Here is a 26,228-nt window from a genome sequence, read left to right on the forward strand (position 1 = left end):
TATCTTATAAACTATATGAGATATCTTATATAAAAATATTTAAAGTATATAAGACATTGTAAGATATCTGATAAAAACTAGATTATAAGAGATATCTTATATATTATATAAGATATCTCATATATTATATAAAATATCTCATATAGTTTATTAGATATCTCATCCAATGATATGTCATCATTCAAGATTGCATAAGAACTTTATGCCGAATGACTGAAGTGTATATTTGTCTGTATATGTAAAAAAAAAAAACTTTTTTGTTCTGTTCCTATTTCGTCTATTCTTTTTGTTGTGTGATATTTAGTTAATTTTGTGTATTCATTATATCTCTATTATGAGGAAATAAAGACATGAATGAATGAATGAATCATAAACTATATGATATCTCTTAAACTATATGAGATATCTTATAAACTATTTAAGATATCTTATAAAATATAGGAGATATCTTATGAAGTATATATAAGATATCTGATATAAATTTTTTTTATAAGATATCTTATAAAAACTAGATTATATAAGATATCTGATATATTATATGAGATATCTTGTAGTTAGAATAAATAGTAAAACAGCTTGCCATACAACTGGCCTAAATTAAGAGAATGATGTGGCGAGAAGTTATCTCGAGAAAAAATACATCATAACTTTAAAAATACAGAAGAGCATACACCTCAAGTTCTGTTTGACTGGCCCGATTGTAAATATACTGGCTACAGGCCAGCGGTTACATCAAACCCTATAAATAATTTCACCCATTAAATAATGTTTAATTAGAAGTAATAGTTAAGTCTGCTAAAAGAACCATGAAAATTTCAATCAACCAGTATTTGCCAGTATTGACCTGGCATGCAAGATCTAAATATAATAGACTACTCATACTAGTGTTTGAAAACTGGATACGTATGCATGTTTTTAATTAATAAAACTTGTAAATGATAGTGATGTGAATCGTTCATATTTTTCAAATCCCTTAAAATCAGTGTATAACATAGATCAATAACCAATACAATTTATTTTTTCTGTTGGGTTTCATATAACTAACAACCAATCAAATTGATGACTCAACTGTTTCCTGTTTGGGGAAATTTTTGTCTTTTTTCTCCAAAAGTCATGAATAAGTTTTAATCAACCCTAACTTTCTTAATACTCTAGTAGATTTATCAACTCACTTTGTTAAATAACACCACTGTTTGCTTCAAAAAAATTGATTATTAGGTCACATGATCAGTCCAAATATATAATGTGACATGAGAAAAAAATTCTAGAAAAATTTTAAAAATTCAAGAAAGAAGCCATAATTTGAAACTACATTTTGTAAATGTAAAATGTCTCATGACAAAAGTGTAAAAAAGAATGAAAAACATTGTTGTGTATTCCATGTAAACAAGATACTTGAGTGGTCTATTGATATGGAAAAAAAACTGCATTTTAACAGCCCATCCCTACAAACCACTGGCCACTGTCTCTGAAAAAAGTACCTAAAGACCTTAAGATTCTGCAGTTGTCCATCTCACTGAAAATTGTTATATCGTAAAACTTAATTAGTTTATCTACAATATGATGTATGACAGGCTTATTTCTGTTGTTATAATCATATTTTTCAATTTTCTGCTTTATTGCATGAAGATGCAAAAAGTGAAGTACAAATGTATATCATTAATTTGGGCTAGTTGGTATGAATATGGATTAATCATAATAAATTTCAATGAATTTGTATAATTGCTTAATAAGGTTCTATGACTATGATAATACTCCTGATAAAACATCCTTGAAATTACATGATGTTCATTTGTCTAACTTAAGATAAGTGACAAACAAAATCGGTCGACAGATCCATTAACCTATGTACTGTTAAATTGAAAAATGGATATGCTCAAAATAACTGTTGACCTCTCTTGTTGAATTCCTCCCATGTATCCAGCTGTCTACAATTGTTTTATCTGTCATTTAATGAAGACTAAATAAGTTGTATAAACAGTACATACAATGACATTTATAAATTGTATTTGACACTTTGACAAATGCAGCAGTTGGACATGTATTACATTTAAAATGGCAATAGCTTCAATTTGTAATTTAATTTGGCTTTCCGGTTGTTTTAAGTTGAAGGCCATGGCAAATCACATCTATGTTTACAGTTTTTTTTTCTAAAGAAAAACAAAGAGAGAGTGGGACCAAGAATTTTTATTTATTTTTTCATTAACAAGTTATTTGTTATAAAAGATTTCCTTTGTTTTTAATATGGTTTGGTTGCTAATATTTCATTGAAGACTACACAATATCTACCTTCACCATATTCCAAAGTTTTCTGTACTATATTGCATTGGATTATCACCTCATTATTCCTGAAGAATGTTTTGTAATGAGTAAGAGATACAGATTTGTTGATGATAATTGATTGATTTAGGACATTTTCAGCACAAATCGTCATGCTCCACTGTGTATATAATAGGGTTTTGTGTTAACATGAAGAACCCTTATAATTGTATGTCTTACTACTAGTCATAGTGGTAGGTCAATATATAGTTTTCTACATATCCATCCATCCTTTATATGATCTTTAATCCACATCTCTTTCAAAACTGCCTTGTAGATTTCACCAAAACTTCTTTCATCACATTTTCTCTTTGTAGTGAAGTCATAAATCTAAATTTAGTTTCAGTATTAACTATTTAGGCTTCATATTTTGAGATTTTAGATAAAAGGATTCCTATATTTCATGAGATAAACATTGAACTACTTTAACCTGTTTTTTTCCTTCAATCCCTTATTAAAATTGTAAAGTATGGCATGTGGGCGGGTTGGCGGCAGGGAGTTGCCAACAGTTTCTGTCCAATAACTAATAAACAGTTCAACCAATGCTTTTCAAATTCAAGTTCGATGATGATATTCACTTTTGCTGTTCAGGTCTTCATGGTCTTTGATAGAGTGGAAAATGGCACTTTATGTTGTTTATGTGCAATAATTTATGAACCATTCAACCATTGCTTTGCAAATTCTGATATGTTCATACTGATGATGAAATTAAGTCAAGTTCTTAGTTCTACATTTCTGGGGGTATGGACCTTGATAGATTGGAAACTGGCACTTTATGTACAGACAGGTACACTCAGAATGTGTGAAGTTAAACAAGCATGAAAGCGCCATACATAAGAATAAACACTATCATGATTATTGAGATTACATAATTAATATTGCCTGTCCTACATGTAATACAGAGATCTGTATCACTTTTTACCTGAACGAATAGGTGAGATATTTTATCACTATAAAATTAATATAAGAATTTTGACTATTTTAAAAAATCAAGTTTTAATATTTTTCTGACATCAATGGACATAGCGAGTTAACCATAATTTAGTATCTTTTTACTAGTTCAACTTCCCTATGTTAAAAACTACTTTTACCTCCAGATATTAGACTATCTTTTAAACAATTGTTTTCTCTTCTATTCTATTTTTTTGTGAAAACCATTCAAAGTTGAAAAATATGAAATGAGAATGCAAAGAAGTGTTACTGGTTACAAGAGCGCAATTATTTGTTTACATTTTACCAGCAAATTTTTTACCCAAAGATGGTACTCAGAATAGAATCCTGTACGGCTTCTGATTGGATGATACAGGATTGGAATTACTTTTAATCGAAAGCTTATCCAATTAGGTTTAAAAAATCCAGAAAATCAAATTCACATTTTACAAAGTATAGAAAATATCTGCCATTTCTTCACGTCGGAGCCATTAAAAATATGCCTTTTTCATTAAGCGAAAAAATACACGATCTTTTTCAACTGCATTTTAAGTCAATTTTTGCTGCATGACCATATATATATTTTTTTTGGTTTTTATGCAACACTGGCATTTCTTGTAACAGGAACTGCTACCCGTTTTTTCCTAGTTTGTGTAGTCTTCGAGAAATAAAATACGGAACACCACTGGTACCCTATGGAAAATGCATTACGAATAATTGCACTCTTGTAACCTACATGTATACCTTGTAAAACATTTGTTTTTTTCCTTTTGAATTTTCTTTCTAGCAGATAACTTAAAATATTGCAAAATTGAGTTGTTGTTTTTTTTAACATAACTTTATTGCATTAAATTATCATTGCATCTAACATTGGTTATCGCTGTCAGTTAAACTATTCTATTGCATGAAGTTCACTCAAAAACTATTATAACTTGAAAAACAAAAGAAACACATGTTAAACAATTACCATCCAAGGTGAATATATTGATAAGTACTGTCTGATACTACTAATCTAATGCTAATTATCATGCATACTGCAGGATTCATGGGTCGTGAAGTAAAGATGTACACATGACCCAATTTTACTAGTTTATTTACAAATACCAAGGCTATTTGTGAGAATTGTGATTTATTCATGTAAAAACTGGAAAGAGTAATAGTTTTGTCTCATGGTTTGTCACATTTAATTCTTATATTTATTATTACTTTCATATTGCAATTTATCATAACTTTTATGGATAATCCAGTTTATGGACATTTTTTTACCTTTTTTTACAGTAAGGAAAGATGACTACTGTTACTGGAAATGACTATTACCCAAAAGAACCAAAGAGCACCAAAAACCAATACAATATTAACGGCAATGGGAAATTGGGTAAGCTTGTAATTACAAATAGAGATAATAAAAGTATGAAATTATTATTATTGTTCTACATTGTGTATTTGAATGTATATTTTGTAAAGTGATATGCACGATTTATGAACCATGATCAGGGTTTCAAAAAATAATCTGAGCGGGACTATGAACTGTCAGAAATATAGTTATAAAAATCAGAATTTTGAATAAAGTTGTTTACTTTGGAATGTGTCTTTTCCTGTACAGAATAAAATCTCTTGACAAATAACTTTTAATTATGCCCCACCTACGATAGTAGAGGGGCATTATGTTTTTAGGTCTGTGCGTTTGTTCGTCCATCCGTCTGTCCCACTTCAGGTTAAAGATTTTGGTCAAGGTAGTTTTTGATGAAGTTGAAGTCCAATCAACTTGAAACTTAGTACACATGTTCCCTATGATATGATCTTTCTAATTTTATTGCCAAATTAGAGTTTTGACCCTAATTTCACGGTCCACTGAACATAGAAAATGATAGTGCGAGTGGGGCATCCGTGTACTATGGACACATTCTTGTTTTTTACCTGAATTAAAGTTGTCCAATTGTTCTAAGATTGAAAAATTATTAAAAATGTGAAGAACATCTGGTGGAGTGAATGTTTGGATGAAAAGTGCTCAGACATTGTGTCATTTATATCAAGGCATTAGGTAGCAATACACAGTTAGAAGTTAAGTTTCGCATTATGGCCATGGTGAATTTTTTAAATATGAAAGTTTTTGTACAATAAAATTGATTTTTAGATAGTTGAAGAATAATATAGCCTTCGAGGTGGGTTTATATGGACATTTAGATTGTTTTTAGCATGTTTTATAGGCCACTTTTCTGTTTGACAGTCCATATTTTCCTATCCGTACCGCCCATAGGTCCAGAAATTATTGTAGTGTTTATCAACAAAGATTTGACGCTCGATCTTTTCAATTCAATTTTATGGAAAAACAAGCAGAAAGGCATATGAATTTTTTTGGACCTCTTGATAGATAAATGTCTATGGTTTCAGGAAAGGTATCACTCTAATTGATTGAAATTTTCCTTTTGACCAAATTTTGGAGACTTGTGTGACATTTTCAACCCCCTTTTTGCAATATTTTGTTTCAAATAAATGCAGATTGTTGCCATGGTTACACCAAAAAGAGATTATATTTCACCTTTTTAACTATTGAAAATGAAATCTATGGAAGATGCTCTTTCCAGAAATATACACATGCGTAACACAAATAGTAAGCCTTGCTAGGAAGGAAAAGAGGGTGGTTAAAAATTATGAGTGTCAAATTTAAGATTTTTCCTAACTGTGTATTGCTACCTTATGGCATTTGACAAAATACAGAATTACTTTTTTTTAGACAAATCATACCACAAATCTATTGATATTTAGATTATAGATACAATTCTGAGGGAGAAACATCTTTTAGTATGACAATATATGTTAGTTTTGTTGTTTATTGTCATTAGCAACCAATATAGACATTTTGACACAAAGACTTGGTTCGGTCATAAATTGATACTTTATTGGCTACCCCTAGGAAAAGAAAGAATGCGCGTTATGTAGAAACCTCAATAGGGAACGCTTTATATTTTTTCATGCAAATAAATCAAATTTATTATTTTAGCAAGTATAAAGTTACAATTTAGCATGAATTAAATCTTAATTTGTTCCCGCTGTTATAGATTAATTCAGTATTGGCTAAATTTTAACCAAGGCTTTGGTGTGCTAATACACTACAAAATTGACATTCTAGAGCTTTAAAATAGCTTTAATTTGTAAAATTTGTCTACTGTTAAGGTTAATTTAAGTTTTTAAACAAGAAAAGACAAGCACAGAAGGTATAGTTTTAGAAATTTGACTAAAAAAGGAGAATTCACACTTTAACATGGGATGTTTCTTCAAATCTCTTTTTTGTTGCATATCAGTGGCAACTGCTAACCTTCATAAAATATTCATTTCTGAACCAATTTTCAAAACTTGCAGGCCAATTTGCTCGGCTTAGCTAGCAGAACACAGAAATCAATTTAAAGTGGAATTTGAAAAAAAAAATGTTTATCCTTAAGGTAGCAATACACAGTTAGAAGTTTAGTTTCGCATTATGGCCATTGTGAATTTTTTAAATATGAAAGTTTTTGTGCAATAAAATTGATTTTTAGATAGTTGAAGAATAATATAGCCTTTGAAGTGGGTTTATATGAACATTTAGATTGTTTTTAGCATGTATAGGCCACTTTTCTGTTTGACCGTCCGTATTTTCCTATCCGTACTGCCCATAGGACCAGAAATTATTATAGTGTTTATCAACAAAGATTTGACGCTCGATCTTTTCAATTCAATTTTATGGAAAAACAAGCAGAAAGGCATATGAATTTTTTTGGACCTCTTGATAGATAAATGTCTATGGTTTCAGGAAAGGTATCACTCTAATTGATTGAAATTTTCCTTTGGACCAAATTTTGGAGACTTTTGTGACATTTTCACCCCCCTTTTTGCAATATTTTGTTTCAAATAAATGCAGATTGTTGCCATGGTTACACCAAAAAGAGATTATATTTCACCTTTTTAACTATTGAAAATGAAATCTATGGAAGATGCTCTTTCCAGAAATATACACATGCGTAACACAAATAGTAAGCCTAGCTAGGAAGGAAAAGAGGGTTGTTAAAAATTATGAGTGTCAAATTTAAGATTTTTCCTAACTGTGTATTGCTACCTTATGGCATTTGACAAAATACAGAATTGCTTATTTTTAGACAAATCATACCACAAATCTATTGATATTTAGATTATAGATACAATTCTGAGGGAGTAACATCTTTTAGTATGACAATATATGTTAGTTTTGTTGTTTAAATTTTTGTCATTAGCAACCAATATAGACATTTTGACACAAAGACTTGGTTCGGTCATAAATTGATACTTTATTGGCTACCCCTAGGAAAAGAAAGAATGCGCGTTATGTAGAAACCTCAATAGGGAACGCTTTATATTTTTTCATGCAAATAAATCAAAGGAGTAGGTCCGGTAAGGGCCGATTTTGGCCCCAAATTTCAGGTTCATCTGATGAAAGATTTTGGACACTTTGTAAACATTCAAGTGTCTACTTTAGTAGAATCAATTTATTTATGTGAAAGATTTGAACTGATTTAGTCATTAAAAACGCTCATATTCAAGCTTAAATGTTATAAATCTATCAAATATGCCATAATATGTCACTTTTCAGATGGTTTTTGTCAAAAATGAAAGTGGCCGCATCCGTGTTCATCCTCAACCTTTATATATGTTATGTATTATCATCAAATACAACTTACATTTAAATATTAAGAATGAACACAAATGCGGCCACGTCCATTTAAAACGGAAACCATCTAAAAATTAACTCAAATGCTAAAATTATGAAGATTTCAGTAATTTAGCATAACTTAATGATGCTAGTACCCGATAAATATGCATTGTATTATCAAAAACAGCCCATATGTATGTGACAGAAGTATTCTACTTTCAAATGAATAGCTAAAAGTTTACATTTTAACAATTTTGTAAAACTGCTATATTTTGGGGCCAAAAAGGGGTCTTACTGAACCTACTCCTTTATTATTTTAGCAAGTATAAAGTTACAATTTAGCATGAATTAAATCTAAATTTGTTCCCGCTGTTATAGATTAATTCAGTATTGGCTAAATTTTAACCAAGGCTTTGGTGTGCTAATACACTACAAAATTGACATTCTAGAGCTTTAAAATAGCTTTAATTTGTAAAATTTGTCTACTGTTAAGGTTGATTTAAGTTTTTAAACAAGAAAAGACAAGCACAGAAGGTATAGTTTTAGAAATTTGACTAAAAAAGGAGAATTCACACTTTAACATGGCATGTTTCTTCAAATCTCTTTTTTGTTGCATATCAGTGGCAACTGCTAACCTTCATAAAATATTCATTTCTGAACCAATTTTCAAAACTTGCAGGCCAATTTGCTCGGCTTAGCTAGCAGAACACAGAAATCAATTTAAAGTGGAATTTGAAAAAAAAAATGTTTATCCTTAAGGTAGCAATACACAGTTAGAAGTTTAGTTTCGCATTATGGCCATTGTGAATTTTTTAAATATGAAAGTTTTTGTACAATAAAATTGATTTTAGATAGTTGAAGAATAATATAGCCTTTGAAGTGGGTTTATATGAACATTTAGATTGTTTTTAGCATGTATAGGCCACTTTTCTGTTTGACCGTCCGTATTTTCCTATCCGTACCGCCCATAGGTCCAGAAATTATTATAGTGTTTATCAACAAAGATTTGACGCTCGATCTTTTCAATTCAATTTTATGGAAAAACGAGCAGAAAGGCATATGAATTTTTTTGGACCTCTTGATAGATAAATGTCTATGGTTTCAGGAAAGGTATCACTCTAATTGATTGAAATTTTCCTTTGGACCAAATTTTGGAGACTTTTGTGACATTTTCACCCCCCTTTTTGCCATATTTTGTATCAAATAAATGCAGATTGTTGCCATGGTTACACCAAAAAGAGATTATATTCACCTTTTTAACTATTGAAAATGAAATCTATTGAAGATGCTCTTTCCAGAAATATACACATGCATAACATAAATAGTAAGCCTTATTTATTAGCTAGGAAGGAAAAGAGGGTGGTTAAAAATTATGAGTGTCAATTTTAAGATTTTTTCCTAACTGTGTATTGCTACCTTACATCTTTCTGTAGCTACTTGTATCCTATGATTATTTTCTTCAAAATTTTAGCATGAACTACACATCAGAGCTTCCTGATAGGTATCAAGCTTCATATAAGCATATACAATGTGTTGAGTTTTCACATTCATCACTCATCCTTTTAACTGAATACCTACATACTATGGATTCATTTTATATTCGTTGCCTTGGATACCATTTGTTGTGGGTATAGGTAAACCACAAAGATGTTTAAAGAAGTACCAATTATCTAAAGGTTTGATGAAAACTAGGAAATCAAATATCCAGGAAAATACTATTTCCCTCAATCGCCTAAAATTGGTCCCCACGAAAAGTAAATGAACCTACTGTTTTCTTATTCATAATGGCCATGCATGAAATTTTGTTGCATTTGTCAGGAACTACAGATCAGGGCTTGCTGGAATTTGGTATCAAATTTTATTGAAGCATGTTTTATGACATCCATAGCTCATCATCTTCCTGTTAAGCAAATAATTTGAGCGGGGTAACATTAGTGGGCAATAGCTCACATTTCATTTTGTTTTAAATATGTGTTGACATATTTATGATATTATTAAGCATTTATTCTTTATGTTTTTTTCAAATTTCGTATTTTAGGTGATGATGATAAAGATGCTTTCTTGCCACCCGTTAAATTGGAACCAGGGTTAGATTCCCTGAACAGAAACCCAGAGGAATTTGATGAATTAGATCCTTCAGAGGATAATGCTCCTCCAGACAGGTGATATTAATTTATAGAATTATTTCTCAAGTATACCCTAATATCCAGAAAGAGTTGAATAGAAGATAGGCTATCTCAACAATCTTTTTTTAAGACCATGAGTAATTAGAAAAAGGCTTGACTCATTAAATGGACACAAAGCACATTAAACTAACAAAAAAAAAGACACATAGGACCGATCTAAGAGTATCTGCAAGGAATATGAATGCTTTTTGTGACTAAGTGTGCTCATAGTATCAATGGGGCATCACTTATTGATATTAGGGTATACTTGAGAAATAATTCATGTAATCCATAGATTTGTTGGAAATATTCACATGGCCTGGGCCGTTATATTCGAATTTTATCTCGAGCGTTAGCCATGTGAAAATGATTACAAATCTATGGCATGCATGAATTATTTCAATTCTAATAGGACAAATACGGTAATTTGAAAATTTGAAGCGAAGGTAAATTGCCGTGTGTATGGCTGTTCTATTTTACCCCCTGTAAGATAAAAGCTACAAATTTCAAATAAGCCTAAGGCTTGCATGAATTATTTCTTAAATAAACACTAGAAAAAATGTGTTCAATTCTTATAATTCTTAACCCAATAATTTTTTTTCATTGGCTACTTTTTATTGTCAAATCCACAAATGACATATCGTAACTAAGGTGTCAGCCACCATGTTGATTTGCTGAAATCCATGAATGTGCGAATGATGCAATAGAATAGAAAATGAAACAACACCTACCTCAAAACTCCATTTTAATCTGAATTTAGAGCATACACGTAACAGAATAGTCTTCAGCTTCAGAGTTTTCATTGGTATGACGTCATGTGTTGACATGATGTTAATGCGCCAAAATCATTCATGAAATTTTGGGGAATTTCATTTTATTTTGATTTTATACATTTTTTGATATCTTGTGCATTAATTCTTTTGTTATGCATTAGAATAAGAATAACGGTTCTGTAGTTTCTTTTTCAATTTCAATTTGAACACAACGAAATCCACATAGTGTTTGCACATAGCTTACGATACATGTGGCTCTACGTGGGAGGTAAAGATTAACAGCCATTAATATGTACATCTCTGAGTCTGTGCTAAGTATAGATATATTGAGAGTTTTATCACGCTGTTGTTTACAAAGGGAAAGAAGCGCGTCATATTAGAATTTTGAACAAGTTAATCAATGTTTATTTTTACCATTGCTGTACAGGTACAGTATTTGTATTCTGATTATATGGAAAAAATTTCAAAGATACTTTTTTTAATTTAATTTAATTTCATTTCATTTTTATTACTTTTTATTTTAATTTTTTATTCAGTATTTGTATTTCATGTGTATTTTGATGCCATGAAATATGAGGTCAATATTACCTTTAAACTTTTGTGTTTTGTTTCAGGTATCGTATTGTGTTCTTCATCATGTTGGTTCACGGTATTGGTATTTTGATGCCATGGAATATGTTAATCAATGCTCAAGCAGTAAGTTTGTAATAAGATTCTTAACTACAATGTATAGACCCAAACAAACAAACAAACAAGCAAAAAAGCGTAGTTTTGCCAATGATTTTGAATGATGGTATTGATTCAACTTGGATAAAAGTTTTTTTGACTTGTTTTTTTTTATGTTAAACTTGCTGTATGAAAATAATAAGATGCTGTATGATATCCAATGAGACAACTCTCCACCAGGCACCAAATGACGTAAAAGTTGGCATTTATAGATAGCTCTAAGGCCTTCAACAATGAGCAAAACCCATACCATATAGCAAGCTATAGAAGGCCCTAAAATGACAAATGTAAAAAAATTCGAACAAAGACACTAACGTCCTGATTTATGTTCAAAACATGTTTCACAATGGCAGAGCATGTATTACTTTTTATTAACTTACCTTACCTTGAGATATTGCCAAACTCCCATTTGTGCTACAAGGGGTTAGTATGAGTAAAAGTTACATGTCTGTGAATGAAAATGAATAAGAAATCAATTGATGTATGATTTATATACTTGAAAATGGATCTTTTATGAGATAAAAACTAGCCACCACAAGCCCAAGATTTCCATGTTTTCTATATAAACTGTGAAATGATTTTCCATGGCCCCAACAAGTCCTAAAAAGGCCATCAGACTTCAGAGCAATCTTATTATCTCAGGCTATCATAGAGCTTGACAAATTGTATAGACACTTGTCTCTTGTTGAGGGCTAAATCTTCCACTTCATTGACTTTGGTCAAGTTTATATCCAGGGTTCATATTTCAGTCACTTTACATAAAAGAATCATTGATACCCTGTGGAATGAAGGTCATCACCATTTGAAAATATTGTAGAGAATGAGACAAACTGTTATAGTAAAATAGCTATGTTTGCATAAAGGTTTTATTGAAGGTTTTTTCATTAAAATATTTTCTTGTATCATATTTGATAAATATAAATACATCTTTTACAGTACTTTGAAAACTACAAGCTGTCTGAAAACACAACAGAAGTGAATAACTTGCGATCAAATTTTATGTTCTCCATTGGTATAGCATCACAAGTTCCAAACTTCATCATGAGTGGAGTTAACGCATTCGTCCAGTGTGGAGGGTATGAAAACTGTCTTAACATTGAGCTTATTAAATCTACAAACTCATTGCACTTATAAAATCTACAAACATTATATCACCAAAAATGTTTTTAAAAAGAACATTTAGACAGCACTTTGTCTATTTGAAGCAAACTACATCATGTACATGTAAAGTCAAGTTCAACTCTAATTGTTGACAAAATAAATTCTAGAGTTATGCCCCTTCAGTTGTCTCCAATGGTATAAACATTCTGATTTGCAACCGTACGACCTTTGTTAAAATTTAGTTTAAGTTCGAAGGGCCAAGTGAGCTTTTCTCATCACTTGGCGTCCGTCGTCGGCGTTAACTTTTTATACGACGGCAAAAAAATTTTTGTGGTCGTATATTGGTATGACGTTGGCGTCGTCGTCGTCGTCCGGCGTCGTCCGAAGACACATTGGTTTTCGCACTCTAACTTTAGTTTAAGTGAATGGATCTTTATGAAATTTTACCACAAGGTTCAATACCACAAAAGGAAGGTTGGGATTGATTTTAGGGGTTATGGTAATAACAGTAAAGGAATTAGGGGCCAAAAAGGGGCCAAAAATAAGCATTTTTGTAACTTCCAGACATAACTTGTGTGTTAGTGTATGGATCTCTCTGACATTGTACCACAAGGTTCCATATCACTAAAGGAATGCTGGGATTGATTTTGGGGGTAATTGCCTCAAAATTTTAGGAATTAGGGGCCAAAAAAGGGGCAAAAAACAAGCATTTTTCTAGTTTCATGACAATAACTTGTGTGTAAGTGTATGGATCTTTCTGAAATTGTACTACAAGGTTCCATATCACAAAGGGAAAGCTGGGTTTGAGTTTGGGGGTAATTGCCCTAAACGTTTAGGAATTTGGGGCCAAAAAGGGGCCAAAAAACACATTTTATTCTAGTTTCCAGACAATAACTTGTGTTCAAGTGTATGGATCTCTCTGAAATTGTACTGCAAGGTACCATACCACAAAGGGAAGGCTGGGATTGAGTTTGGGGATGATGAATCATAATGGGGGTTCAAAAAATTTTGGGGGGGATTTATTTTTTTTTCCTTTTTTTTCTTTTTTTCCTTTTTTGTTTCTTTTAAAATTTTCCATTTTAAGTTGGTTATTTCTGATTTATATTTAAAATCAAATAATAATGATATGGTAGGAGATACACACCAAACAGGATGTGTAAATTATTATATAATAAGTATTGTGCAATAGCAAGAAATTTTCAATTGCACAGTATTGCACAATAGCAAGAAATCTTCAATTGCACAGTATTGCGCAATAGCAAGAAATCTTCAATTGCACAGTATTGTGCAATAGCAAGAAATATCCAATAGCACAATATTGCGCAATAGCAAGAAATTGTCAATTGTACAGTATTGCGCAATAGCAAGAAATATTTAATAGCACAGGATTGTGCAAAAGAAGATACTTCCTATAAATTGCTTATTTCTTGACCAATTTCAATGGGGTTTTATTCTTGATTTCATGGGGTTCTTTAATATGCTGAATCTAACCGTGTATTTAGTTTTTGGATTTTGGGCCCCGTTTTTAAATTGGTCCACATTGAGGTCCAAAGGGTCCAAAATTAAACTTTGTTTGATTTCATCAAAAATTGAATTATTGGGGTTCTTTGATATGCCGAATCTAACTGTGTATTTAGATTCTTAAATTTTGGTTCCGTTTTCAAATTGGTCTACATTAAGGTCCAAAGGGTCCAAAATTAAACTTAGTTTGATTTTAACAAAAATTGAATTCTTAGGGTTCTTTGATATGCTGAATCTAAACATGTATTTAGATTTTTGATTATGGGCCCAGTTTTCAAGTTGGTCCAAATCGGGGTCCAAAATTAAACTTTGTTTGATTTCAACAAAAATTGAATATATGGGGTTCTTTGATATGCTGAATCTAACCATGTATTTAGATTTTTGATTTTTGGGTCCCGTTATCAACTTTGTCCACATTGAGGTCAAAAGGGTCCAAAATTAAACTTTGTTTGATTTCATCAAAAATTGAATTATTGGGGTTCTTTGATATGCCGAATCTAACCGTGTATTTAGATTCTTAAATTTTGGTTCTGTTTTCAAATTGGTCTACATTAAGGTCCAAAGGGTCCAAAATTAAACTTAGTTTGATTTTAACAAAAATTGAATTCTTAGGGTTCTTTGATATGCTGAATCTAAACATGTATTTAGATTTTTGATTATGGGCCCAGTTTTCAAGTTGGTCCAAATCGGGGTCCAAAATTAAACTTTGTTTGATTTCAACAAAAATTGAATATATGGGGTTCTTTGATATGCTGAATCTAACCATGTATTTAGATTTTTGATTTTTGGGCCCCGTTATCAACTTTGTCCACATTGAGGTCAAAAGGGTCCAAAATTAAACTTTGTTTGATTTCATCCAAAATTGAATTATTGGAGTTCTTTGATATGCCGAATCTAACCGTGTATTTAGATTCTTAATTTTTGGTTCCGTTTTCAAATTGGTCTACATTAAGGTCCAAAGGGTCCAAAATTAAACTTAGTTTGATTTTAACAAAAATTGAATTCTTAGGGTTCTTTGATATGCTGAATCTAAACATGTATTTAGATTTTTGATTATGGGCCCAGTTTCAAGTTGGTCCAAATCAGGGTCCAAAATTAAACTTTGTTTGATTTCAACAAAAATTGAATATATGGGGTTCTTTGATATGCTGAATCTAACCATGTATTTAGATTTTTGATTTTTGGGTCCTGTTATCAACTTTGTCCACATTGAGGTCAAAAGGGTCCAAAATTAAACTTTGTTTGATTTCATCAAAAATTGAATTATTGGGGTTCTTTGATATGCCGAATCTAACCGTGTATTTAGATTCTTAAATTTTGGTTCTGTTTTCAAATTGGTCTACATTAAGGTCCAAAGGGTCCAAAATTAAACTTAGTTTGATTTTAACAAAAATTGAATTCTTAGGGTTCTTTGATATGCTGAATCTAAACATGTATTTAGATTTTTGATTATGGGCCCAGTTTTCAAGTTGGTCCAAATCGGGGTCCAAAATTAAACTTTGTTTGATTTCAACAAAAATTGAATATATGGGGTTCTTTGATATGCTGAATCTAACCATGTATTTAGATTTTTGATTTTTGGGCCCCGTTATCAACTTTGTCCACATTGAGGTCAAAAGGGTCCAAAATTAAACTTTGTTTGATTTCATCCAAAATTGAATTATTGGAGTTCTTTGATATGCCGAATCTAACCGTGTATTTAGATTCTTAATTTTTGGTTCCGTTTTCAAATTGGTCTACATTAAGGTCCAAAGGGTCCAAAATTAAACTTAGTTTGATTTTAACAAAAATTGAATTCTTAGGGTTCTTTGATATGCTGAATCTAAACATGTATTTAGATTTTTGATTATGGGCCCAGTTTCAAGTTGGTCCAAATCAGGGTCCAAAATTAAACTTTGTTTGATTTCAACAAAAATTGAATATATGGGGTTCTTTGATATGCTGAATCTAACCATGTATTTAGATTTTTGATTTTTGGGCCCCGTTATCAACTTTGTCCACATTGAGGTCAAAAGGGTCCAAAATTAAACTTTGTTTGATTTCATCAAAAATTGAATTCTTGGGGTTCTTTGATATGCTGAATCTAACCATGTATTTAGATTTTGGATATTGGACCATAATAGGTGAATGTCCAATTTAAAATTTTTAAGTTCTTAGACCACATTCAATCTGTGTTAGAAACCTATGCTGTGTCAAATATTTAATCACAATCCAAATCCAAAGCTGTATCAAGCTTGAATGTTGTGTCCATACTTCCCCCAACTGTTCAGGGTTTGACCTCTGCGGTCGTATCAAGCTGCACCCTGCGGAGCATTTTATTACATTTTGAACTTCTTCTAGAGAACCACTGAATGGAATGAAGCCAAACATGGCATGAATGTTCCTTATGAGGTGCTGACTAAGTGTTGTTACTTTGTAGCGAATCCATCATCCAAGATGGCCTCCAGCGGGGGACTTAGTTTAACATAGGACCCTATGGGAAATACATACAAATGTCTTCTTTTAGAGAACCACTGAATGGAATGAAGCCAAACATGGCATGAATGTTTCTTATGAGGTGCTGACCGAGTGTTGTTACTATGAAGCCGATCCATAATCCAAGATGGCCGCCAGCAGGGGACTTAGTTTAACATTGGACCTTATGGGAAATACATACCAATGTCTTCTTTTAGAGAACCACTGAATGGAATGAAACCAAACATGGTATGAATGTTCCTTATGAGGTGCTGACCGAGTGTTGTTACTTTGAAACCGATCCATAATCCAAGATGGCTGCCAGCGGGGGACTTAGTTTAACATGGGACCCTATGGGAAATACATACAAATGTCTTCTTTTAGAGAACCACTGAATGGAATGAAACAAAACATGGCATGAATGTTCCTTATGAGGTGCTGACCGAGTGTTGTTACTTTGAAGCCGATCCATAATCCATGATGGCCGCCAGCGGGGGACTTAGTTTAACATGGGACCCTATGGGAAATACATACAAATGTCTTCTTTTAGAGAACCACTGAATGGAATGAAACCAAACATGGTATGAATGTTCCTTATGAGGTGCTGACCGAGTGTTGTTACTTTGAAGCCGATCCATAATCCAAGATGGCTGCCAGCGGGGGACTTAGTTTAACATGGGACCCTATGGGAAATACATACAAATGTCTTCTTTTAGAGAACCACTGAATGGAATGAAACAAAACACGGCATGAATGTTCCTTGTGAGGTGTTGACCGAGTGTTGTTACTTTGAAGCCGATCCATAATCCAAGATGGCCGCCAGCGGGGGACTTAGTTTAACATGGGACCCTATGGGAAATACATATAAATGTCTTCTTTTAGAGAACCACTGAATGGAATGAAACAAAACATGGCATGAATGTTCCTTATGAGGTGCTGACCGAGTGTTGTTACTTTGAAGCCGATCCATAATCCAAGATGGCCGCCAGCGGGGGACTTAGTTTAACATGGGACCCTATGGGAAATACATATAAATGTCTTCTTTTAGAGAACCACTGAATGGAATGAAGCCAAACATGGCATGAATGTTCCTTGTGAGGTGCTGACCAAGTTTTGTTACTATGAAGCTGATCCATAATTCAAGATGGCCGCCAGCAGGGGACTTAGTTTAACATTGGACCCTATGGGAAATACATACAAATGTCTTCTTTTAGAGAACCACTGAATGGAATGAAACCAAACATGGTATGAATGTTCCTTATGAGGTGCTGACCGAGTGTTGTTACTTTGAAGCCGATCCATAATCCAAGATGGCCGCCAGCAGGGGACTTAGTTTAACATGGGACCCTATGGGAAATACATACAAATGTCTTCTTTTAGAGAACCACTGAATGGAATGGAACAAAACATGGCATGAATGTTCCTTATGAGGTGCTGACCGAGTGTTGTTACTTTGAAGCCGATCCATAATCTATGATGGCCGCCAGCTGGGGACTTAGTTTAACATGGGACCCTATGGGAAATACATACAAATGTCTTCTTTTAGAGAACCACTGAATGGAATGAAACCAAACATGGTATGAATGTTCCTTATGAGGTGCTGACCGAGTGTTGTTACTTTGAAGCCGATCCATAATCTATGATGGCCGCCAGCTGGGGACTTAGTTTAACATGGGACCCTATGGGAAATACATACAAATGTCTTCTTTTAGAGAACCACTGAATGGAATGAAACCAAACATGGTATGAATGTTCCTTATGAGGTGCTGACCGAGTGTTGTTACTTTGAAGCCGATCCATAATCCAAGATGGCCGCCAGCGGGGGACTTAGTTTAACATGGGACCCTATGGGAAATACATACAAATGTCTTCTTTTAGAGAACCACTGAATGGAATGAAACAAAACACGGCATGAATGTTCCTTGTGAGGTGTTGACCGAGTGTTGTTACTTTGAAGCCGATCCATAATCCAAGATGGCCGCCAGCTGGGGACTTAGTTTAACATGGGACCCTATGGGAAATACATATAAATGGCTTCTTTTAGAGAACCACTGAATGGAATGAAACAAAACATGGCATGAATGTTCCTTATGAGGTGCTGACCGAGTGTTGTTACTTTGAAGCCGATCCATAATCCAAGATGGCCGCCAGCGGGGGACTTAGTTTAACATGGGACCCTATGGGAAATACATATAAATGTCTTCTTTTAGAGAACCACTGAATGGAATGAAACCAAACATGGCATGAATGTTCCTTATGAGGTGCTGACCAAGTATTGTTACTATGAAGCTGATCCATAATCCAAGATGGCCGCCAGCAGGGGACTTAGTTTAACATTGGACCCTATGGGAAATACATACAAATGTCTTCTTTTAGAGAACCACTGAATGCAATGAAACCAAACATGGCATGAATGTTCCTTATGAGGTGCTGACCAAGTGTTGTTACTATGAAGCCGATCCATAATCTAAGATGGCCGCCAGCAGAGGACTTAGTTTAACATAGGACCCTATGAGAAATACGTACAAATGTTTTCTTTTAGAGAACCATTGAATGGAATGAAACCAAACATGGCATGCATGTTCCTTTTGAGGTGCTGACCAAGTGTTGTTACTTTGAAGCTGATCCTTCATCCATGATGGCTGCCAGATTGGGACAATGTTTAACAAAGGACCCTATGGACAATACATACAAATGTCTTCTTTTAGAGAACCACATACTGAATGGATTGAAACCAAACATGGCATGAATGTTCCTTATGAGGTGCTGACTACGTTTTGTTACTTTGAAGCTGATCCTTCATCCGTAATGGCCGCCAATGGGGGGACTTCCTTTAACATAAGACCCTATGGGAAATACATACAAATGCTTCTTCTAGAGGTGCACTGAATGGAATGAAACCAAAACATGGCATAAATGTTTCTTATGAGGTGCTGATTAAGTGTTGCTACTTTGTTGCCGATTTACTGTTCAAGATGGCCACCAGGATTTTTTATTAAATTACAGGACCAATATTAAACCAAATTTGGCCTCACTCATTATTAGGGTATCTGTTATGATTTTAATCTATTTTTACATGATTTCCAAAACCAAAGTAGAATCAGGTGAGCGACACAGGCTCTTGAGAGCCTCTAGTTTGGTGTTGCCACAATAACTGTTGAAGAGTAATAGCTTTGAGTTGTCTGACAATGGTCATGTCCTGATGATGAATTCAGAATTTTGGAGTAGGATCTTTTAATTTAAACATTACTACCTAACATCCAGGCATTCCAACATCCATCCGAATTCTGATAGCAAAAAAATCTTATTCAAAAGACTCTGTATACATACTATTAGTACTTTATTGTAATTATATTACAAAATAATGATCTAATGATGCTAGTATTACTAGACTTGCAATTGCTTACATCAATCCAAATGAGGCGCCACCTGCAATTCTTATCAGGAGTAATGACTGACTTTTGTTTCTCATTTCACCTCTGCCAAAATTACTGTTGCAGAGTTATGTGCCTTGAATTGTTTCAAAATAGTAAAAGCAGTTTCTTATCATAACTTAAGTTTTTTTAAACTGGAATCTTACTGCGTATTACATTGACTTAGAGATGAAAGAAGGTACATTTTAGAGCTATTTGACCCTGTTAATTTACCAAAATTATGCAATCTTGAAAGTAATATATATTTGATTTAACTTCAAAAGAAAGTCTTATAGAAGAGGTAAACATAACCTTAGTTTTGAAAGCACACCATTAATGTGATGTCGAGGGGAAGATAAACAAATTCATTAAAGGAATGTCAGAAATTTGGTCAGACCTACGTTAATAATTCATTTGAGCGACCAAAATAATTTGGATAAAATTTGGAAAAATTACTAGTTTTCCTCAAAACTGGTTCTGAATAATAGTCTGTATCAAGTATGTAGCGCAACTTTAAAACACAATAAAACTTTAAAAAACATTTAGAGGTCAACATATTGGCTTCATTGAGTCATTAGTTTGCATTTATAATATCTGTTTTATTGTATGTTGTTAAAAAATTTCATGATTGCTTTTCATATAAACGGAAAGAGAGCTAATAATCCTTTGTTTGTCACAAAAACTTTGTATTTAAATTTTGTGTATTAACTGTTTATCAGATTATATAATTCTTGTTAAAGTATGTGATTGATAAAAGTTAATTTTGATTTTTTTTTGCAGACAAGCCTCCCCAAGAAGGATAGCTATCTCCATAGTGATTATGACCATGATTTTTATTGGTACTGTTGTACTAGCCATGTTGGACAGTTCCTCATGTAAGAGATATATTTAATGCATGAAAAATTACATAAGTTAAAAAATCCCTGATTGTATGGCCTAAATAACTACACATCTACACTCAAGTATTGTAAGTGTGTGCACCTTCCAAATCTGTGCATCAATTGACATACACATAATCACAATTCAACAGTGTATAACAGGCACATTCTATTGTGAATTTTCCTGTACATTTGTATTAAATAAATGTATAAATTTAATAAGGATGCATTGCACTGATGACCTTCATCAGGTCTTCTTTAGACCAAAATTTTAGGAAACCAAGTACACAGATGTGATAAATGTGAGAATAATTATTTACATACATTTGTAGCAGTTTTATCAATGTTGATATGTTAAATAAATGGGGTGATATGTTATGAAAGGACCAGCAATGTTTTTTATGCCCCATTTATGGGCATTATGTTTTTTGGTCTGTACGTCCGTTCATCCGTCCGTCTGTCCCGCTTCAGGTTAAAGTTTTTGGTCAAGGTAGTTTTTGATGAAGTTGAAGTCCAATCAACTTGAAACTTTGTACACATGTTCCCTATGATATGATCTTTCCAATTTTAATGCAAAATTAGAGTTTTTACCCCAATTTCACGGTCCACTGAACATAGAAAATGATAGTGCGAGTGGGTCATCCATGTACTATGGACACAATCTTGTTTTTGACAGTATCTGTACCAGTATCTCATTACACTTGTTTCTGAACAAACTATATACATGTGCAGTCTGTTATGACTCCATATTGTAGCATACTAGGCATGTCAAGTATATTATTAGTCCAGAGTTTTTTGTGGTACAAAATACATTTGGGATATTACTGTTGATAGAACTTTGTTCCAACAAACATCCATTAAACATGTGATTTTAATATAAAATCACTGCTGCTGATCAATCCATGTTATATACAATTTTTATCATAGATTGTATTCATTATTTTCACACTTTTCTCTTCAAATTTGTGCCTAGCTTACAAACCAAATAAAATTCTGAGAAATGTCTGATTATTTTGCAATTGTTCAAAATAAAGATCAAAATTACTTCTGACAAGTGAATCAGACTCGAAACATAAAATTATGAGCTTTCAGTGGAGTGTGAAATGATATCTCTGATTATCAGTTTCATCCAGAATGTATGTATTAAAATAAGGAAGTCCTTATAAAATATCTTTTTTTCCATATAAATTCTTTTTATGACATATATACAATTATTTTTCCAGGGTCAGTTGAATTCTTCTATATTACAATGATAATGGCTGCAGTTCTAAACAGTAAGTTATATATGACAAGACTAAATCATTAAAATCTCTTAAACTAGTGTCAATAATTAAGTTTAAGTTTTTGTTTTTGTAAGATACCTTAATACCATTTTGCATAACTGTTTGGGTTTTTATGGTGTAAGCTTCATCTGTTTGTATCTCTGAGGAAGACCATGGTTCATTATAAGGCTGATAAAAGTAGAAAAATCTGACCCAACTACAAGCTATCATGATACCAGCAGTACACAATATATAGACGAACTAACATCAGTATAGAATAACTAATCACAGAATTCAAATATTGGAAAAAAGTCAAGTGAAAATACAGTGCATTAATTCACTAATCATCACTGTTGTTCAATCAAGATTTTTAGTGTAAATAAAGTAGAAAATTTGAGGAACTATATGTATCTTTTTCTACATGTTTCTCACTTCTTTTTGATGCAAAGTCATTAATGCATCTTGACAACACCTATTATTGTATTATATCAAAGGACAGAAATTTGAGGATTTATTTCTGTAATTATTTGACAGGGGAATCACTGTATTCTATTGTGACTAATGCAATAACAAAAAACTGACAGCTGTAATTATTACCTATGTGGACATGATTGAGAAGTGTTAACCTTTACTCCAGTCCATTTGAGCACTGCAAGAAAAATATGTATTTTTAACATTCTCTTCTGTAATTTTTTTGATAAGGACATGATTTGTGATGACGGATAAAAAATGTGTATTTATTGTAGTGGCGACTGGTGTTTATCAGAACAGTACTTTTGGTTTAGCAGCCATCTTACCAATGAAGTATACCAATGCCATAGTATTAGGAAATGTATGTATTTAAAAATACAAACAGGATTTGAACAATAATCCTTTAAAACTCTTGAAAATTTAGTTTCAATAGTAATTATTGAAAAGAATTTAAAACATCAAACACAATATTTTTTATATTAAACATAAATTTACTTTACATAGACATGATTTTAAGACATTTCTCCATTTTACAGAAATACAACAGTTTTCATAATCAGTTTTTTTTTTAGCTTAAATTCTCAATTAGTATTTATTTGTCTTTATTGAAAGTTCATTTTCATATAAATCCAAAAGTTTTTAAAATGATTTAGAAAAATATAAAAAGTTTACAAAAACACACAAAATGTTTAGAATTAGGTTTTGTGATATCAGATTCTTCTAAAGTATTACTTGGACTGTAATGAAATGGTAAAAAAAGTTTCTTGAGAACCAATTCTCAACCATACATGATAGAACAAGATGGAATATTAAGATGATGTACAAAAATAAAGTGTTTTTGTCTTTTTTCTGAATATATAATTTGATGTTTGTTAATGTATATTCAAATTACAACTTCTTTTTCAGAACTTGTCTGGTGTATTCATTGCAGTAATTAACCTTGTTTGCTTGGCATGTAAGTTAACAATAAAATCATAAAAACCTTTCATTTTGGGATGTTCCAGAATTAAATGTATGCGGGGGGGGGGGGGGTCAGAAGGCACTTTTTTTTGCACCCACCATGCATTAATTTTAATTACCTACTACCCCCACCATGCACAAAATAAAAGTGGAAAATAACCACCATGCATAAAATTAAATAAAAAAATGTTTAATTCTTAAATGTTGCAATTACTGTTAGTTTTATTTAATCTGATGGATTATATACAAAGGTAAAACTTATTATTGATATCTAATAAAGTTTCCTGCATGCAGGGTAATATATGCTAACCAACAGGATCAAAATATATCACTATTAGTTTTTCACAGGAGTCTTGCTTGCATAAACTGTAGTCTATCTAGGTTTTTGTTTTGTTTAAATGTCTGCAATGTTTGGTCTCTCTGTCATTAAACGTTTTCTCTGTGTTAGTAAAGAGCTCTTGTTCAGAGCATATATGTATATTGAAAATTCTAGTTTGATTGGATCATTTTTATTTTTGAGTAATCATAGTGTGAATTTTTATGGCCATAAAGCAAGCAGTCCTGATTTTTAAAATATGTAACTACTCCAGCATTGAAATGAAGCATGGAAACATAGAATGGCAGTATTATAATTTTATTTCTTTTCTCCTCTAAAATTTAGGAGGGAGGGAGCAGGATGGAAAAAGTAAAGTAAATTTGGTCTGGCCAACAAACAAAATAAGTATGAGAAAGGTTATATTATTTGGGTTCACTTATTATACTACAGGAAAAATAATTTAATATTGGTCCTGGGTATCCCATGATAAAAAAATTTAAATGGGCAGTGTGTTCCCTAGAATTTTTTTTTAAATTCCACCCACCCTCTTTAAAAAAAAATTGACGGGTTCTCCTAGTGAAAGTGCTTTCAAATTCTTCCCCATTCTACTTAGGCCTTCAAGAGAGGGCAAAGGTAGAAACCAGGCAAAGAGATTGGGGGTGAAGCTCTCCTTATCCTAAAAGAACTTCATCTCTCTGCAAAAGATAGGTAATTAAAACCATGTAAAAAAAAATAATAAAAGAATACATAGAGTGAGAGACCCATATTCGCCGCATAATTCGTTCATTTCCACTTACATCCGACCTACATTCGAATATTTGGAACTTTATGAAGGTTTCAGAAATTTAACTATATGAAAAAAATGTTTGATAAACATGATAAAGAAATTATCTTCAAAACATTGGTTAATTGTTCTAAAATCGAACGCAAACTCAAGAGGAAATCAAGTTGCTTGTGTACCATGGGGGACACATTTTCGCCGCAATGTATGATATGACCATCCTCATTATCCTGGTATATTATAAAAACGAATGTTTGCAATTACATGAATTAGCTTGAGAGATCATTCCTATACGATTTTTCTCACAAATATTTACTTTAAGACTGCGCATGATTGCCATATAAATCTTACATAATTGCCAAAATCATTTAAAAACACCTGCATATTTCTCAATATGTGCGAATAACCTTGGAAATGGGGTAAAGAGGAATATCAACAGTTGTAACATTACAAACAGCCTTTACCATCTATTTAGGCAAGTATTGGGTAAAGACACACAAATTTTACAGAAAAAATAGCAAAACGGCGAAAATGTGTCCAAGGCGAATATGCGCCACCCACTCTACCTGGAAGTTAATTTTGATATTTAAATTATTTCTGATAGCTTAGACCTTTTTTGTTCATTAACCGTTACATCTCATCCCCCCTATTTTACAAGTCGTTTTTTACCCAAGAAAATATTCATCAGAACTCTATTTCAAACCTATGAACAATTCTCTTTTTGCCTATGGTTACATCTTTATGGTTTTCCAGGCCAACAATAAACTTAGTTTCGTATCTCTGATATACGAAGCTAGTAGTTATTTGCGTATCTCAAAGTACATTGTAATTTTAATATTTTTTAATATAAAATCTGATTAATAGCCATTTACCATGACAAAAAATATAATATTTTAAAAGAATGCTAATGTCCCAAAACCAAGGTTTTTTTTTTCTTCAACAAAGTTGAGGGACAATTTTGGGCACCATCCGTGTCCATTCCAATTTTAAGTAATGAGAACTTCTAACATTTTAAAAACAATATACCGGTATCTTTTGGAGGTAACCATCCAGGCAAAAGTAAGTCACTGGATTTATATGGTGTAGAACAAGACAAACTAAGATAACATAGACTTATGTTATTCTACATTTTTCCTAATTAAGGGAAACAAATATTCATTTTAAACCTATTAATACTTTCTTTCTGAACCATTATCATTAATGATAAAGTGTAATATTTGCCAGAACTTTTGTAAAGGCAACTTTCAAAACAAGTAGAAGTTATTATTCATGTTATTATTTCAGTGGCACCTGATCCTAGAACCCAGGCTATCTACTATTTTGTTACAGCTATTGTTATCTTGTTGGTAGCTTTTGATGCATACTTCCTTCTTCCTGTCACTGTAAGTATTTCTGTTAACTATTTGACATGTTTGTTTTTAACTAGAAAATGCAATTTTTACTGGGAACGAACCAATAGAACACTTTAGAATGCTTAAATAGATGCCTCTGCTTAATC

General features: G+C 32.3%; 1 protein-coding gene across 3 annotated transcripts in view; it reads left to right on the forward strand.

Annotated features, from left to right (window-relative positions):
• The window catches only part of LOC127732968 (equilibrative nucleoside transporter 1-like), a 54,148-nt gene that overhangs the window by 11,238 nt on the left and 16,682 nt on the right, over positions 1–26,228 (forward strand). For 2 of the 3 annotated variants that reach the window (XM_052242210.1, XM_052242212.1), the window contains exons 2-10: positions 4,528–4,624; positions 9,948–10,071; positions 11,462–11,543; positions 12,510–12,649; positions 20,843–20,937; positions 22,164–22,214; positions 22,949–23,034; positions 23,580–23,628; positions 26,015–26,112. In XM_052242210.1, the coding sequence (XP_052098170.1) occupies positions 4,537–4,624; positions 9,948–10,071; positions 11,462–11,543; positions 12,510–12,649; positions 20,843–20,937; positions 22,164–22,214; positions 22,949–23,034; positions 23,580–23,628; positions 26,015–26,112 (813 nt within the window). In that variant the 5' untranslated portion in view covers positions 4,528–4,536. Of the gene's footprint in view, positions 1–4,236; positions 4,422–4,527; positions 4,625–9,947; positions 10,072–11,461; positions 11,544–12,509; positions 12,650–20,842; positions 20,938–22,163; positions 22,215–22,948; positions 23,035–23,579; positions 23,629–26,014; positions 26,113–26,228 lie in introns of those variants that run through there. The other variant, XM_052242211.1, reaches the window with a different exon arrangement.

The sequence above is a fragment of the Mytilus californianus genome, unplaced genomic scaffold, assembly GCF_021869535.1.
Source record: "Mytilus californianus isolate M0D057914Y unplaced genomic scaffold, xbMytCali1.0.p SCAF_3, whole genome shotgun sequence".
In the NCBI taxonomy this organism is placed as follows: Eukaryota; Metazoa; Mollusca; class Bivalvia; order Mytilida; family Mytilidae; genus Mytilus; species Mytilus californianus.